Raw genomic sequence first — 16414 nt, 5'->3', positions numbered from 1 at the left:
GAGGTTATGGTATCAAACACAAGTGATTGGATCACATCACACCCTAGGCCCCACTTGGTGGGTTTGGGGCGTGACAGAATTAACTTCAAGAATCCTACAAAAATATTCAATCATTCTCTCCTTCTCTTTCTCTCATAAAGCTTTCATAAATTATATCTTCTTCAATTTTAGGTTTTGTTTTCTACAAAAATAGAATTCCAGAAATTTGTTCAAATTCTACTAAGGGTGTTTGTAATCAGTTTTTTGTTTGTGTATAATGCAAACTGATATCATATTATATTTTGGGCTTCATTGTATTCTGGAAACGTATTTGTTGACTCGATACACACTGATCTGGTGGAGGCAAATAACGTTTTAAGGAAAACGACATTGTAACGTACCTTGAAGCGTTTTCTGTTCTACAACATTTTCTCTATTTCATTTTTACAATATGCAAATCTTGAGATGTGAAAATATAAATTTGAAAGAAAAACATCCATCTTCTAATGGACAAGATTGAGATCTTTTAAATCTTTGATTTAATTATATTTTAACTCAAGAAACATTAAAAGGAATAAAATTAGTTTTGCTTTGCATATGATTGGGATCTTGGATGAAAATAGAATTAGATGAGGCTTTCCTAGTATATTTAAATTACCAAATGTATCTATGTTATGCACTTATTTAACTGAAAAATAGTTTAAAGTTAAATTAACCCTTAAAATCTCTCCTTCAAAATTACTCTATATAATAATGAGAGGTCACAAACCCACATAATGAATTGTCTTTCGTAAGTATTTTCCTTTTTCTAATTTATGAATGAAGCTAAACAAGATTCTTGTTGGATAACCAACACTGTTTACAACTTAGAGAGAGAGAGAGAGAGAGAGAGAGAGAGAGAGAGAGAGAGAGAGAGAGAGAGTATGAATTTCGGATTTTATGCAATATTTTGTTCAAATTTACACAAATTCAAATATAAAGATTGGAATCTATACTCCCAAACACAGGATTAGGATTCCTATTGGTAAGAGAGGGGAGAGAGAATATGAATTTTGGGTTTTGAATTTGAACTTGTGTGAATTTGAAAGAAAGTTAACATAATTTTATGCAATATTTTGTCCAAATTTACACGAATTCAAATATAAAATTTGAAATCCATACTTTCAAATGCAAGATTAGGACTCTTGTTGATCAAAGGGAGAGAGAGAGAGAGAGAGAGAGAGAGAGAGAGAGAGAGAGAGAGAGAGAGAGAGAGAGAGAGAGAGAGAAGGGTGGGGGGTTAGCATTTTATATATAGATACAAGTGAGGAGCATTGACAGATAGATAGCAGAGTTTGGAAGCAATATGTGGCGACCAGGGTGGGTTAGAACTAGCCGAGTCTCTAAAATTTGCACATTATTTTGAATTTGAGGGTTGAGATTTGGTGTGTTTGGTTTGCATTATTCTCTCCCCCATCTGCCTGCGCTGACTACTTCCATACCAAACCATTTCCTTAGGCACTAAGATAGAACATGTGTTTCAGAAAACACAAGCATTCAGAAATTTTTCCAGAAAGAGGCTCTGCAGTCACCATTGCATCATTGGACATTCGCAAATTAAGGCATAACACATTCACATATATATAATATGGTTGACCATAATTTTTAAAACCCACTAGTGTTAAATTAAGATGCATATATATTTTATATATATATATATATATATAAAATATATATGCATCTTAATTTAACACTAGTGGGTTTTAAAAATTGGCACATATAGTTTTGATGAATAAAATAACTATGATGTAGGTGGCGATCAGAAATTTTTTACAGAGACTTGGAAACAGAATGCTTGGAAACTATTTAAACTTTGTTTTGAATCATTTTTTGATCTCTATTTAGACTGACCCATATGCTAAGACACTGTTTGGAATAAGGATTTTTTGTTGGGGAGAAAAAAATGGAGAAGCAAAAGAAATTAGGGAAAGTCAATTCTCCAATCAATTCTCTCCTTTTTCAAGTAGTATCAATAAGAATAAAAATGTACCACAGGGTGTGGTTCAAGTGGTAGTATGGGCTGCGGGAGTGTCTCTCATGAGATTAGGTGTTCAAACCCTCTGAGCTTATTTCCACCCCTGAACTCCTGAATTTACCCTCCCTTTGGAGTTGTAGGGTCAACTTCAAGGGGCGCAGGATTAGTCACGTGGACCGTAAAACGGACACGTGGATACCCGGTGCGTAATCCCAAAAAAAAAAAAATAAGAATAAAAATGTATTGAAATGATTAAAAGATAATCAAAATCAGAAGTTAATGGCATGTAACGCAAAAAAATTGATTCGTTGATGTGTGTGTGTGTGCGTTTTTTTCATTTTTCAATTAAGAAAAAATAATTCCTTCAAATTTTTCCTTTCCTTTTCTTTCATGTTTTTCAAGTTTCAAACCTTTTAGAAAGATCGATAAACAGAAAAATATATGTACTGTAAAGGTGACAATAATGATAATAATTAAACCTAGTAAATTACCATATGTCGATGGGTGGGCAATAATATTCCCATCCCTCCGTTTGATGCAGTCAGGGTGGGTCTGAAGGGCTTGTCTAGGGTGGAGTTCTGGGTTGTCAAAATAATAATAATTATACTTAAACCTGTGTGGCCAAGTGGAAAAGGAAAGAAAAGAAAAACTGCATTTTCAACTCCTCTAATTTAAAAGAAGCCTAACAGCAGCTTTTCTGTATGACTGTATAATCCTCAAAGACTAGTTTGATGGAGAAAGCTCAACTGCTGCTGGATGGTTACATCTCTACTTACTCATTTGAATCTACCCAAGAATAAATTGAAGTAAACTTGGCTAGGGAAACCATTCGTGGTAGGCGTCAGTTTAAATAACTTATATTTTTTTCACATCGAATGATACCCAAAATAAGAAAAAAAATAATAGGTCTCTGACTCTCTCCAAGTCCCCATGCAGTCAATCTCATCAAAGAGAAATTGCCCATTTCAATTTATATTTAAGAACCCACGAGGTGACTGGCCTGGTGTAAATCTAAACAGGCAAATCTACATCTTAGCAAGAACAGGAGCTAAAGTAAAGGGAGAGCTAAAATGAAGTGTTTAAAAAGAAAGGGGAGAGATTTGCAGAACTAAGTTGGCAGAATTGGCAGTTGATCAAATATTTGGGTCAAAACATGCTTTGCTTCAGAAAACAATTCAGTTTTTTATCTCTATCACTATTGATCATTGCCCTCTTTCCTTCTTTTCGGTATTTCCCGCTGGCGCAAGCGATTGGATCCCTCAACTTCGGTTCTGATCTCCAACGCACCGACTTTGATGATTCAGGACCCCAATTGTCATTCAGAAAGTCATCCCATTTCCACAATTCCAGAGAATGTAATTCCCAATACCAAAAAATTCCCAGCAGAGTGATGGTATGTGACCCTTCTTTGATTCACATTGCAATCACCCTTGATACTGCCTACCTTCGCGGATCGATGGCAGCTGTGCATTCAATCCTGCAGCACTCCCAGTGCCCAGAAAACATTTTTTTTCATTTTCTCATTAGCGAGAAGAAGCTCGAGTCACTCGTGCCGTCAATCTTTCCACTGCTGAAGTTTAAGGCCTACTATTTTGATCCCAAGGTAGTGAAGAACTTGATATCGAGCTCGGTGAGGGAAGCCCTTGAACAGCCTTTGAACTATGCAAGAAACTACTTAGCTGATCTTCTCGAGCCGTGCATTCATCGAGTCATATACTTCGATTCAGACCTCATTGTCATCGATGATGTCTCAAAGCTATGGAGTACAAGTTTGGGGTCTAGGACAATTGGAGCGCCGGAATATTGCCATGCCAACTTCACCAAGTATTTCACAAGTAGTTTTTGGTCACAAGAGAGATTTGCTAGGACTTTCGATGGCCGGAACCCGTGCTACTTCAATACAGGTAAAACAGTTTACACAATTATCAAATCATTCCATATGTATTAGTACTTCACAAAATTTTGAACAGCATTTCCCACCAGCCCTACACAAATTGTCTGCCATAACAATTCAGGTGTGATGGTGATTGATCTAAGGAAGTGGAGGAGATTTGGGTGCACAAGGAAGATTGAGAAGTGGATGGAGACTCAGAGGGGTCAAAGAATCTACGAGCTTGGATCGCTGCCCCCATTTCTGCTGGTGTTTGCAGGGAATGTGGCAGCGATCGAGCACCGGTGGAACCAGCATGGGCTGGGAGGTGATAATGTGAAGGGCAGCTGCCGTGGGCTGCACCCAGGTCCGGTGAGCCTCCTGCACTGGAGTGGCAGTGGCAAGCCATGGCTCAGGCTGGACTCAAACCAGGCTTGCCCACTTGATGCACTCTGGGCTCCTTATGACTTGTACAAACATTCATGAGTCATGATCATATTTACTGCTTATTGTTTTCATGAATTTGATCATATTATACACAATTCAAAGAATGATTTGAGGACTTTGAAATATTCAAAAGCCCATTCTACCAAATGGGGTTGGTGTGGGAGTTGGATCAATGGATGGAGTTGGCCATTGACACCCCAATTGTTGTTTTTTCAACCTAATAATCAATAAAAAAGTCCCCATTTATTTTTGTTTTAATTGTAATTGCTTTGTAATGGTATATTTTGTTCTTTTAATTTCATTCCATTTAAACCCTCTTCCACTCTTAGTGAAAATTCTAAGCCATTCACTAATGAAATACTCAAATGGTATCGAATTTTTTATTTTTTTAGTTTCTATTTACAATTCAAAAGCATTAACCTATTTAGAAATATGAATTTCTCGTAAATGAAATTGAGTACGTTTTTGTATTGTATTTTATTCACATACAAATGAGGAGGAATTTATTTTTTTCATGTTTAGTTATGGGTAAACGTGAATCAAAAGATAAGGTATATAGTAAATGCTTTAACAAAATTTTGATTCCACATGTCATTAAGTTTGACTTGTTTTAGTTTTTCTTAACAAAATATGTAATTCTTAAAGTTTTTCATTGGAAAATTATCAAAAAAAAGAAAAATAAAATGGAATGTTTTATTTTTTATAATTATTTGAAAAATATAGATAAAAAATCATAAGTGAAAGAAAACCCTTTTCAAACTTTGGAAATTCGAGATTTTCAATTTGGACCTATATGCATGTGGATAAAATACAATACAAAAACGTACTCAATTTCATTTACACGAAATTCATATTTCTAAACAGGTTACTATACTCTATTTTTAGCATTAATCAATTTTTCAATTGTTAATAATTATTTTTCATTCTCAATTCAAAAAATAAAAAGCAGTTTTGGTCAATGTTAGAAGTCAATAAATCAAACGATTCAAAATCATTTGACGAGGAGGCCTTCTATCCATAACGAAAGCAATATTCCTTACGTGCCCTGCCCAACTTCATTTTACGTGCCCTACTGGGAACCCTGTAGACCCGGAAACGGTGTTCGGACCATGAGATCCGAACATTCCGGGTCTTCTCTTGCGCGCTCAACTCTCAGCGCCATAAGCCTCTCTCCCTCTCCCTGCATTTGTATTCGGTCTGGGGAGGAAAGATTTGAAGTTTTACTATTTGGAAGAACCAGTACCAGGCATGTCTTTGTCATCCTTAGCGATAATGCGTCTATGTCATGCCCTTTTGGGATCTCTATTATTGTGTTACTGCGTTTGGGCGTTGAGAAAATGAAGGAAAACAGAAGAAATTCGCAATTTTTTTATTCATGATTCAGTGGAGTAGCGTTGAGTGGTTCCTGGTGATGAAAATCCCAGACTCAAAATTTTAGTTTCTTTGGTTTTCCCACACTTTCTGAGCAAGTATGACGAGCATTAATGTGTTCTGGCTGTGTTACTCTGCGTTTGGTTGCTGAAAAAATGAAGGAAAACAGAAGAAATTCGAACTTTTTTATTTTGGGCTTTCATGATTCAGTTGAGCAGAGTTGAATATTTTAATCTATATATAAATACCCTTTCCTGGGGATGAAAATCTCAGACACGAAATTTTATTTTCTAGTGATTTTCCCACACTTTCTGGGCAAGCATGACGGCATTAATGTATTGTGGCTGTGTTAGATTTTAAAAAATTTATTTTTTCGGAAATATAGAATTCTATTATTTGAATGCCATTTCCTTTGGGTTCGATGAAATTGATTGTATTACTTACATTACTATGATTTAGGAGCAGAAGGGAAAATTATTAACTTCTGCTTTTTTGTGCTAGGAGATTGAATTTTGAGATGGGTTTGGTTTGCATATTGCCATTAAGATGTTTGGATTGCTTAGAAAGATTACACTTTGCTTGCTGTTTTCCTTTCTTTTGTCTGTGATTTTAATTGTAATATGAACTTGGGATTGTTGCTCATATTTTATTCCACATTTTGATCTCCAATATATCATAATTCATTCCCATAGCCGTGTGTCCTGAATTTGGTGGTTCTTAGATATAGCTCATTGGAAAAATGGTTTATTAACAGTCAACCTCCTCATAATCTTCATTCTGAGAATGATGTGTTTTGGTAAGGTTCAAAGTTATTAACTCTTTCTCCACTCCCCCAAAAGCTACCTCCTAGGTGTTTGATTTATTGTGGCAATGAATCAATATGTTAGTATATTCTTGGAATATATTTTCCATAAATTGCGAATTCCAATTCCTGGCTTAATGGTTATGGGCTTCAATGATTCTAGAGTATGTTTGGGGGACAGTATTTTACTCATCATGCATTAGGCTGCATGTTTTTCCTTTGTGCTGCATTGGTGCTAGATTTATTATAATATACTAATCATCTGATATTTTATGGGCAGTATGTACCAGATTATTTTGTTACTCTCTATTTTACGAGGTTGTTAAATCTCCATCATCAGGTTAAGCTACTTGCCTCTGTAATGTGGAAATCTTCAGTTGTTGGAATCTTGCTCCACTTCAGTTTTTGAATTCAGATGACAGTCACCATGTACTTTTCAATCTTTCAAGCTCCCAGAAGCAGAATTGATACTTTAGCTGTCTTTGGGTGGGAAAGTTTCCGCAGTTTAAGCAAGACTTATAAAAATAGTCCCAGTTCTAAGTTGTTTGCTTCCAATACCTATGGAGTTGGAGAACACAATAGAAGATCCATTAGAAGAACTATAACTACAAAAACAGAAACAGGAAAGAAGAACACCCAGAGCAGTAAACGTAGTAGTGTAAAACATGAAGTCTTGGATGAAACAGTCTCAACAAGAACCGAATTAAATATAAATAAATCAGAGATTACTGAATTCCAAAGACTTCAATACTGTGGTATTCAGCAGAAAATTGCTGAAAACAAGGACTTGGCCAGCCTTGTAACAGTTATTGTTTTTGATATTGAGACAACTGGGTTTAGCAGAGTGAGAGACCGGATTATTGAGATTGCTCTGCAGGATCTTACTGGTGGTGAAAACAGCACATTCCAGACACTAGTGAATCCTGAATGCTATGTGCCAAATCCTCATGTCCATGGAATCACAAATCATATGGTCAACAGGCCTGAAGTCCCAAGGTAGCTATTCTTTATTGGTTGTTTCTTTTTACTTCTTACTTGTTTACTAGGAAATTAATGAAATGCTAAGAACATGTAGGGTGCATTTAGTTTGTAGCATAAAAAATGCCTGCGAAACATTTTTACTTGATTCACGCTGTAAGATTCCCTGGAATGTACACAAGGTACCTATGTGAGTGTTTGGTTCTGCACGGGAATCATAGCAAACATTTCAGAAGATAAACGTTATACCCTTGACTTGCTCAAACAATATATGAAGAATAATTATATTTTAAGCACCAAAACCTACTAAGATTATACCGAATTAAATCCATGTCCTAAAATTTTCTACAATCATAAATTAAAAAAATTCAACACTTAATAATCCACTTAACCAAACTAATTGGAGGCAATATGGTCTTCAAATTTGTATTATATTATTATAACATGATAATAACAATAGTAATACTTTTTTTTTATTAATAAATTATTATTTTAAATACAATAATAGCGTTTAATAATATTGAATATGGAGGGATTGATGTCCAACCAACTGAAAGTTTCAAACATAAGATTCCCATGAAAATGGGATTCCCATAAAACTTACCCATGGAGAGGGTGGGAATGGGATGCCCATGTTTTATAGAAATTTTCATGTCCATGAATGTAAGATGCCCGTCAAGTCAGATTTTGGGTTCAAAATAAATTTGGTAATGAGATACCATGGGCTTCACATTCCTAGGAATGTTGAAAGATGTTGCAAACCAACCACACCCCACCCCCCCGCCCCCACTACTTATGTTTGGTTTGCAGAATGGATGGGTTAAGAATGGAATGAAATGAAAATTTGAATGGTGAGAATGACAAAATCAAGTGATTAGTTTATTTCCATTCTGCCCGATTCCATTCCATTCCTATGTACAAAACATGTAATTAATGTATTTTTTCCCATCATGCATTGGACACAAGTGAAAGCATGACAAGTGTGTGGCACTTGCTTGGCCACCTGCCAATCTTTGTGAGTTTGTCTTTCCTTATAAAATGTGCTCCAAAATATGTATATGTTGCATAATGTCTTTAGTAATTTAAGTTATATTACTGCCAATAAGACGCACTATATTTATTTTATGACCCCCCTTCTTCTTATTCTTCTTCTTCTGTTTGTTTTTTTTTTTTTTTTTTCACTTCGTTCTGTTTCTCTGGGAGGAAAGCCGGGCAGCAGTCATGATTTCTTTCTGTTGACTATTTTTAATTCATTTAAAAATATTTAAAGGCTTAAATTTTGTGAATTGCTCATGCGTTAGCTTAGATTTCATTCTCTTCTCAATGTTTTGATCTGTTCAAGCAAATTAGAGAGTTAAATTCTGTGGATGGCTCATGAATTGGCTTAGCAAATGGGAGTGTGTTTGCTCAGTTGAAAACTCTGAGTGATTCAATTGCTTGAATGAAATTTCTTACAAGTTTACTTATCGTAGAACAAGGCGAAAAAATCCTACATGCACTTGGATTAGAAGAGGATAAGAAAATGTGGAGAAAATTCAATAATCTAAGTGAAATGTGAGGCAAGAAATATTTAGGATAAGCAGAAGGAGGTGAGGGAGGGAGGCATTCACGAAAAGAAACGGAAGAAGGTGTGGAAGTGAGAGGTATTTGAAAAAAGAAACTTGGACGTATCATGTATATCAAGGTCCAGTACATATGACGGTTCATATCAATGGTACCTAGAACGTGGAATGTTCTGGTTTGTGGAATGGGAACAGGATCGCTGTACGGCAGATGCTCTAAAATGTGGAATGTTAGAGGTATCTTTAAATAGATATATTGGTGAAAAAAAGTGTAATGACACTTGTACATTTTGGAGAAGATGTTGAGCTGTTTCTAAATCTAGAATAGATTTTTCTGTTGTGGGATAGATTAATAATGACAAAAATGGAATTAAAACGTGATGATTCCTCGCCTTAACTAATAAGAAATTATGTTATATGAAAAATATTGAATTAAAACTTTGAATTGTTAGTTTTTAGCGGTTTAGAACAAAAATGTACCACATTTTGGAACGTTCGTAACAATATCTGGGTCGCTAGGGTGTTGGCATTTTCTGGTACTTTGTTTGGACTGAGAAAATATTTATAAGAGGGGATTTGAATGGACACGTTGGAAGGGATAATAAAAGTTATGAGATGATACATAGAAGATATGGATATGGAGACAAAAATGAGCCTGGGGAGATGATTTTAGACTTCGCTATGTCATATGATTTCAGTATAATGAATACTTGCTTTAAGAAGAAAGGAGAACACTTAGTAACCTCTAAAAGTGGACAAAATAGAAGTCAAAATTGATTATTGTTTTTTTTTTAACTAGGAGAGTAGATCGTTTATCATGCAAGGATTGTAAAGTTATTTCAGGTGAAAACCTAACCACACAACATAGAGTCTTAGTGTTAGATATATGTGTTAAAAAATGTAAGAAAAATGATAAAATAAACTAGTATAAGAGAACTAGGTGGTGGAACCTAAAGAGAGGAAATATTATAAAGCTAAAAGATAAAATTATCAAAGAGGGGGATTGGACTATGGAGGATGGGATAGATACAAATACTCTTTGGAGTAGATTAGGTAGCTCTATTAAAAAGATAGTAAAAGAGATTTTAGATGAATTAAGGGGAAGATTCCCGAATAGCAAAGAAAGTTAGTGGTGGGATAAAGATGTTCAAAAAACCGTAAAGACAAATAGAATTTAGTATAAAACATGGAAAAAATATAGAAACATGGATAACTTTGAAAAGTATAAGAAGGCGAGAAAAGATGCAAAAAGGCCGTTAGTGAAGTTAAATACAGATCATTTAATAATTTGTATGATAGATTAGATACAAAATAAGGGGAAAGAGATATATTTAAACTTGCTAAAGTTAAAGAAAGGAAGAGTAAGGACTTAGGAAATGTAAAATGTATAAAAAGTCAGGATGATATTGTCTTGGTTAAGGACGAAGATGTGAAAGAAAGATGACGAAGTTATTTTAGTAAGTTGTTTAATGAAAACCAAATAGAATGCTTAAACTTAGATTTGATAAATGAGGAAAAGACTAAAAATTTGAGATTTATTCGCAAAATTAAAGTTGAAGAAGTTAAGTTTGCACTAAAAAAGATGAAAAATGGAAAAGCTATAGGGCCGGATAACATCCCAATTGAAGTTTGGAAATGCTTAGGTGATAACGGAATTATATGGTCAACTAATTTATTTAATAAAATTTTAAAAACTAAAAAAATGCTAGATGAATGGAGGAAAAATACTTTAATACCTATATACAAAATTAAAGGAGATGTGCAAAATTGTAATAACTATCGTAGAATTAAACTTGTGAGTCATACGATGAAACTATGGGAAAGGGTGGTTGAACAAAGATTAAGGTTAGAAATGATGGTCTCAGAAAATCAATATAGTTTTATGCCTGAGAGATCTGCCACAAAAGCTATATATATTTTAAGAATATTAATAGAAAAGTTTAAGGAAAAGAAGAGGGACTTGCATATGGTATTTATTGACCTAGAGAAAGTATATGATAGGATACCGAGGGAAGTTCTATGGTGGGTTTGAGAAGAAAAGGGCGTATGTAGTAGGTATACAGATGTCATTAAAGATATATACAATGGAGTAATGACTAGTGTAAGGATTATAAATAGAAAAACTATAGAATTTCCAATCACCATAGGTGTACATCAAGGATCCGCTTTAAGTGTAACGCCCCGACCCACCACGTGGGGCTCGGGGTGCTACTTAAGTAACGTCTGCGTACCTGATACCATATTCATAATATAATTGCAATAGAAAAAGTAATATATTCTCCAAAATATAATACCAAAGTTCTAAACTTCTAACATATATAGGAGTCTCCCAATATCCTTATTACAAACCATATTACAGTACAAAGTCAACCCAGTCCCAACAACCATAAAACAAAACCGGGGACTTTAAACATAACTAAAACCCATGAAACATCTTACAGACCTTCGCAAATAAAACTAGCTACTACCCAGCCTCGGAGCTCGCCAAGCTTAATCCCGAGATGGCCCTGAAAAGATGATTATATATTGGGGTGAGACACTTCTCAGTAAAGGAAAACTAAGTTAAAATCAGTGTGTGGCCAACATGAAATTTAGTGTATACTGAAAATAACCAGTTCCTCATTTAACAGAAAATATCATTTAGAAACATATAGTCATTCCATACGGTTAAAAATATCCTTTTTCCTTTCCACAGTATAAACCAGTTCAGTAAATATTTAATGCCATTTACATAAATCCACAGATATGCATATAAGACAACTCCCTATGACTAACGTCATTTACTTCCCTCATGGTACGGGTTGTGCGGTCCGAAGGCTGGACTAAGCCTAGGTGATCAGCGCAAAATAAAGTCAAAACATCATCCTTTGCAAGTACGTTTGTAAGCATCCACAGCCAAACTACAGGTTCGATGCCCTTACTTCAACCTCACACAGGCAGTCGGCTGAGACCCCCCTACACTTCTCTCCAGAACAATGTGGGTGCACATAGTCTAATAATCAATCACTAGCAATGGTACCGTGCTCACAATACACTGGTCCTCAGGGTTCTTAAAGCATAACATGCAATTTAAGTAAATAAAACAGTAGTATAAATCATTTAATTTCAACTGCCATTTAATAGACTCCCGACCCCCCGCCGTCAGTTACACCCGGCTCACAGCCGTCAAATAAAACTTGGCCCCTAGCCATCAAATAAAACCCGACCCCCGGCCGTCATATCAAATCCCTGTATTATTCACAAGTAATTCCAGTATGTTTCACCAACGGTTCCAGTATGTTTCACAATCATTCCCAAATTTGGTTACACGATAAACCATATAAATTTATTCACTTGCCACACAACTACAATATTCAAACACAATCCAGGAGACAACCAAGAAAACACTGTATTTTAAGTTCGTAAGATAAATTAGATTTTCCACCGTTCATATTATTCAAAATACCGTACCATATATCCTAGGTTTGTAAAATCCCTGTTGAACGGTTGGTTTTCAAAATAATCTTTGAACTCATAAATAAATAAATATATAACCGTTTAATCATTTTACATTTAATAAAAATCCTGACTTAACTTAATCCCCTTACCTGATTCCTGAAAAGTCTGCTAAAATTCTAACCATGCCCAAGGCGTTCAAAACTCCAAACCCTAAAATTGCATTATCCCCAAAAAAATCAACTCAAACTTAGTATAAAAATCATTTACTACATTTCCTAGGCTAGCATACTCCAAATACACACATAAACCCTAAAACATCTTACTTACCCTGATTTTGAGATGGTGCCCCAAAACCCCAAATCAACGATCCATCCTGATTAGGTTGTAGAAAATCTTCCCCAGATCTCCGTGGCGGTTTCTGATTGTCAAACCGGGTTGAAATGGGTCCGAAATCGAAGAGAGAGAGTGAGAGTGCCGTAGGGTAGAGAGAGAGAGGCATGAGGAGAGAGAAATCCTCGCTTAAAATGAAAGCCACACTATTTATAGGCAGGGCTTCGTCAACGAGACACGTGGGCTCGTCGATGAGCCCAAGAAGAACGTTCGTCAACGAAGCCATGAGTTTGTCGACGAATCTCAAAAATATCTGAAACCTCTCTCGCTAAATCTTCGTCAACGAGACACGTGTCTTCATCGACGGGCCAAAGAACGATGTTCATCGACGAAGCCAGTTGGTTTGTCAACAAATCCCTGTTGACTCCCTTTTAAAAATCCTTTTCCTTCTTTCTTTTCCTTTTTTCCTTCATTATTTTTCCTAAATAAATTCTCGGGTCTCTACATTAAGCCCTTATCTTTTTGCTTTAGTAATAGACCAAATGACTAAGAGTATTCAAAATGAGGTTCCATGGTATATGTTGTTTGCAGTTGATATTGTATTAATTGATGAAACTAGGGGCGGAGTAGAGGCTGAGTTAGAATTATAGAAAGAAGCTTTGGAATTTAAAGTCTTTAGGATAAGTAGAAATAAGACATGATATATGAAATGTAATTTCAGTAATGGTAGGATGAATGTTGGAGACAAATTTAAACTTGATGATGATGAAATAAATAACACTTGTAGATTTCGACCAAGGAAATAAAGTGGGAGCCTTGCGCACTGGGTACGGCCTTTTTTCCAGTGCGCAAGATGATGTAATGCATAGAGTTAAAGCAGGTTGGGTAGAATGGAGAAGTACTTCAAGTGTGCTTTGTGATCATAAAATACTCGTAAAATTAAAAGGGAAGTTTTATAGGATGGCTATAAGACCAACTATGCTATATGGATCAAAATGTTGAGCGACAAAGAAACAGAATATCCAAAAAGTAAAAGTTGCCGATATGAGAATGTTTAGATGGATGAGTGGTATAACACTGAAAGATAAATTAAAGAATAAACATATTCGCGGTAAGTTAGGTGTAGCTTCTATAGAAGATAAGATAAGGGAAGGACAACTCAGATGGTATGGACACTTGCAACGTAGGCCACATAGTGTGCCAGTCAGGAAGAGTGAGTTAGTTATTATGGGGAGCAATAAAAGGAGTAGGGGTAAACCTAAAATAACATAGGAGATAGTAAGGATTTAATAGCCCTGAATCTGTCAAAATAAACGATCCATGATAGCATAAATTGGGGGAAAAGAATTCATATAGCCGACTACACCTGGTGGGACTTATTGCTTTGTTTTGTTGTTGTTGTTGGTTATGTTTATATATTCAACTAACATGAAAGTCAGGACTAAAACTTGTGAAGCCACGTGATTAGAAAAATCAAAGGGCTTAATTTTTGTCGAAAAATTTCACATGGTGTTTAGATGTGAGTTGCATAAAGTTGGAGAGTAGATAATTGGATAAAATAAAAAAAAAGGTCGTACCCAGTGCGCAAGGCTCCCACTTTGATATTGATATTAATTTTTGAAGGACCAAGGAACAGGTAATTCATTTTTCTTTTAATAGAAGGGACCTGTTACTTTTTTTAGCACGGCTATATTTGAAAACCTTACTGAATGGAACTCTTTCCAAATTGAACATATGGAAAATAGTATGTTGATTGAAGTTAGGAAATGCATGCTATTCATCATTGCTATGCTGTTCTAACATTCAAAAAGGGCACCAGCTTGTAGGAGAATAGGACCAATTCATGTTCTTCTTGCTCCACCCCTTGTCCTTGCAATGCCTTCAGCTTGGCCCATGTCACTCCTTGGTTGTGCACAGTGCAATCACAGTACGACACCTAAATGGATGTTATATCTTATTTTATTAATTTATGGATGTTAAGAGAAGGTTAAATATTGAACGAGTATTCATTGTAGGAAAAAGGTGTTATTGTGGCTCATATTCAATGGAGCAGTACACTTAACTCTTAAGTAAAGGGAAGGTGTCACATGTAGGGGGTGAGGCCTGAAAGGCCTCTACCCAAGGCATGGCATCATTGTATTGTTATATGAGGAATTTTTGGAGCTTTTACATAGTGTTTATATATAGTTGTGGCTGAGGGTTGAAACCTTGGCAGTTTTGGTTGACATTGTAGTCGAGAATGTGGATGTTTTTGGGGGGACTTTGCAGAGTTGTTGATGTAGGCTCACTGATGTAAAGTGCTGTGTTCTTTTCAGTTTTCTTTCTTTCAATTTTCTCTGTGTGTGTGTGTGTGTGTGTGTAATTCTAGGACGTATATGCAACAACACAAAAAAAAAAAAAAAAAGCAAAAGCAAAAACAAAAGGTTTTGCCTATGTTAGAATGGTGTATACAAGGAGCTATGAATTGGTTGGCCTGGAGATTATAGTTCCTTCCAATCATTTTTATCTTATTAAGTGATAAACTTGCACTGGAATAATTTTCCAAATAGCTACAGGGCTAGAGTAGCAAGAGCTGCTTGACATTTGAGTAACAGAAAAAGGATCCCTAAGCTCTAAATCTTTTTTATGTCTGGCACGAATTGGTAGAAATTTTTTATTAAATAATGTCTACCTTGTGTACAAGATTCAACTTTTCCTCCCCCCTTCAGAATACTTGTTTTGTCCCTCTCAACTCAAGTTATCTCAAGGGGGATATATGGAACCATTTTAACAGCATGAATGACTTGGGATGTATGCTACTAACCTGAAATTTTGAGTCATTTGCCTCATCCTACTTTGTGAACTTCGTGCAGGATGGAAGACCTGATTCCAATCTTACTGCAGTATGTCAAAAGCCGCCAGAAACCTGGAGGGTATGTATTATGGGTTGCTCATAATGCTCGCTCTTTCGATGTTCCTTTCCTGATAAATGAATTTAGCCGCTGCTCCACCGAGGTTCCTGAGAATTGGAGGTTTGTGGATACGATCCCTCTAGCCCGTGAAAAAAATAAGTCTGAAGGTCCCTCCCTCCCTCCCTCTCTCTCTCTCTCTCTCTCTCTCTCTCTCACTCTCTCTGCACATGTGTGTTTGGGTCTGTTCTATTGCTTTTGTTGTTTGTTTTGTTTTTCTTTTTTGTTTGGGTATTTCAGGTATGATGACAGTAACCTGATTTTGTTTTTTGTGACAGGATTGAAGGTTTCTTCAGGAACATCACTGCAAGCCCTTCGTGAATTCTACAAGATTCAACTGATTGGTTCAGCTCACAGAGCAATGTCGGATGTGAACACGTTGTCACTGGTTCTCCAAAGATTGACTTTCGACCTAAAAGTGACAGTATCAGGTCTTGTTGAAAGATCATTCACAGCCCAGGACATGGCTAGCTCCAAGAAGAAGAAGAAATCTGTCTAGCTTCCAGACATGCTTTACCCTTGTAGTAATATTAACCATTGTTTGTAATTTTTAACTCAATTCTAATGAATAAAATCTCTGGGACAATATTTATTCAGCCACCACTCAGTAGAAAGCCATGCGTTCATATATGCCATAGTAAAAAGTAGAAAAATTTTTAACTTCTCAGCTGTTTA

General features: G+C 35.8%; 2 protein-coding genes and 1 long non-coding RNA gene across 5 annotated transcripts; 2 read left to right on the top strand and 1 right to left on the bottom strand.

The window, feature by feature from the left end:
- Positions 1 to 3109: 3109 nt before the first annotated feature.
- Positions 3110 to 4568, top strand: LOC131153397 (probable galacturonosyltransferase-like 7). The gene is made up of 2 exons (XM_058105680.1): positions 3110 to 3897; positions 4009 to 4568. The coding sequence occupies exons 1-2, from the start codon at positions 3147 to 3149 to the stop codon at positions 4347 to 4349; spliced, it is 1092 nt and encodes a 363-aa protein (XP_057961663.1). The 5' UTR covers positions 3110 to 3146; the 3' UTR covers positions 4350 to 4568.
- A 789-nt stretch (positions 4569 to 5357) lies between these two features.
- LOC131154311 (exonuclease DPD1, chloroplastic/mitochondrial) lies at positions 5358 to 16335 on the top strand. Of its 3 annotated transcripts, none has more exons than XM_058106998.1 (4): positions 5358 to 5556; positions 6824 to 7479; positions 15644 to 15849; positions 16018 to 16335. In XM_058106998.1, the coding sequence occupies exons 2-4, from the start codon at positions 6899 to 6901 to the stop codon at positions 16236 to 16238; spliced, it is 1008 nt and encodes a 335-aa protein (XP_057962981.1). In that variant the 5' UTR covers positions 5358 to 5556; positions 6824 to 6898; the 3' UTR covers positions 16239 to 16335. The 3 variants fall into 3 exon arrangements, with proteins under 3 accessions (XP_057962981.1, XP_057962983.1, XP_057962982.1); XM_058107000.1 differs by having other exon boundaries at positions 5369 to 5556; positions 6764 to 7479; XM_058106999.1 differs by lacking the exon at positions 5358 to 5556 and adding an exon at positions 5622 to 5779.
- Positions 11312 to 16186, bottom strand: LOC131154312 (uncharacterized). The gene is made up of 2 exons (XR_009136417.1): positions 15595 to 16186; positions 11312 to 11530 (listed from the first exon to the last, which is right to left on the bottom strand). It is a non-coding gene; the product is annotated as an uncharacterized LOC131154312 (long non-coding RNA).
- Positions 16336 to 16414: the final 79 nt, after the last annotated feature.

This window comes from Malania oleifera, chromosome 4 (assembly GCF_029873635.1).
Source record: "Malania oleifera isolate guangnan ecotype guangnan chromosome 4, ASM2987363v1, whole genome shotgun sequence".
Taxonomy (NCBI): domain Eukaryota; kingdom Viridiplantae; phylum Streptophyta; class Magnoliopsida; order Santalales; family Ximeniaceae; genus Malania; species Malania oleifera.
The sequence above is the reverse complement of the archived record's forward strand: the minus strand, read 5'-3'. Positions and strand labels throughout refer to the sequence as shown.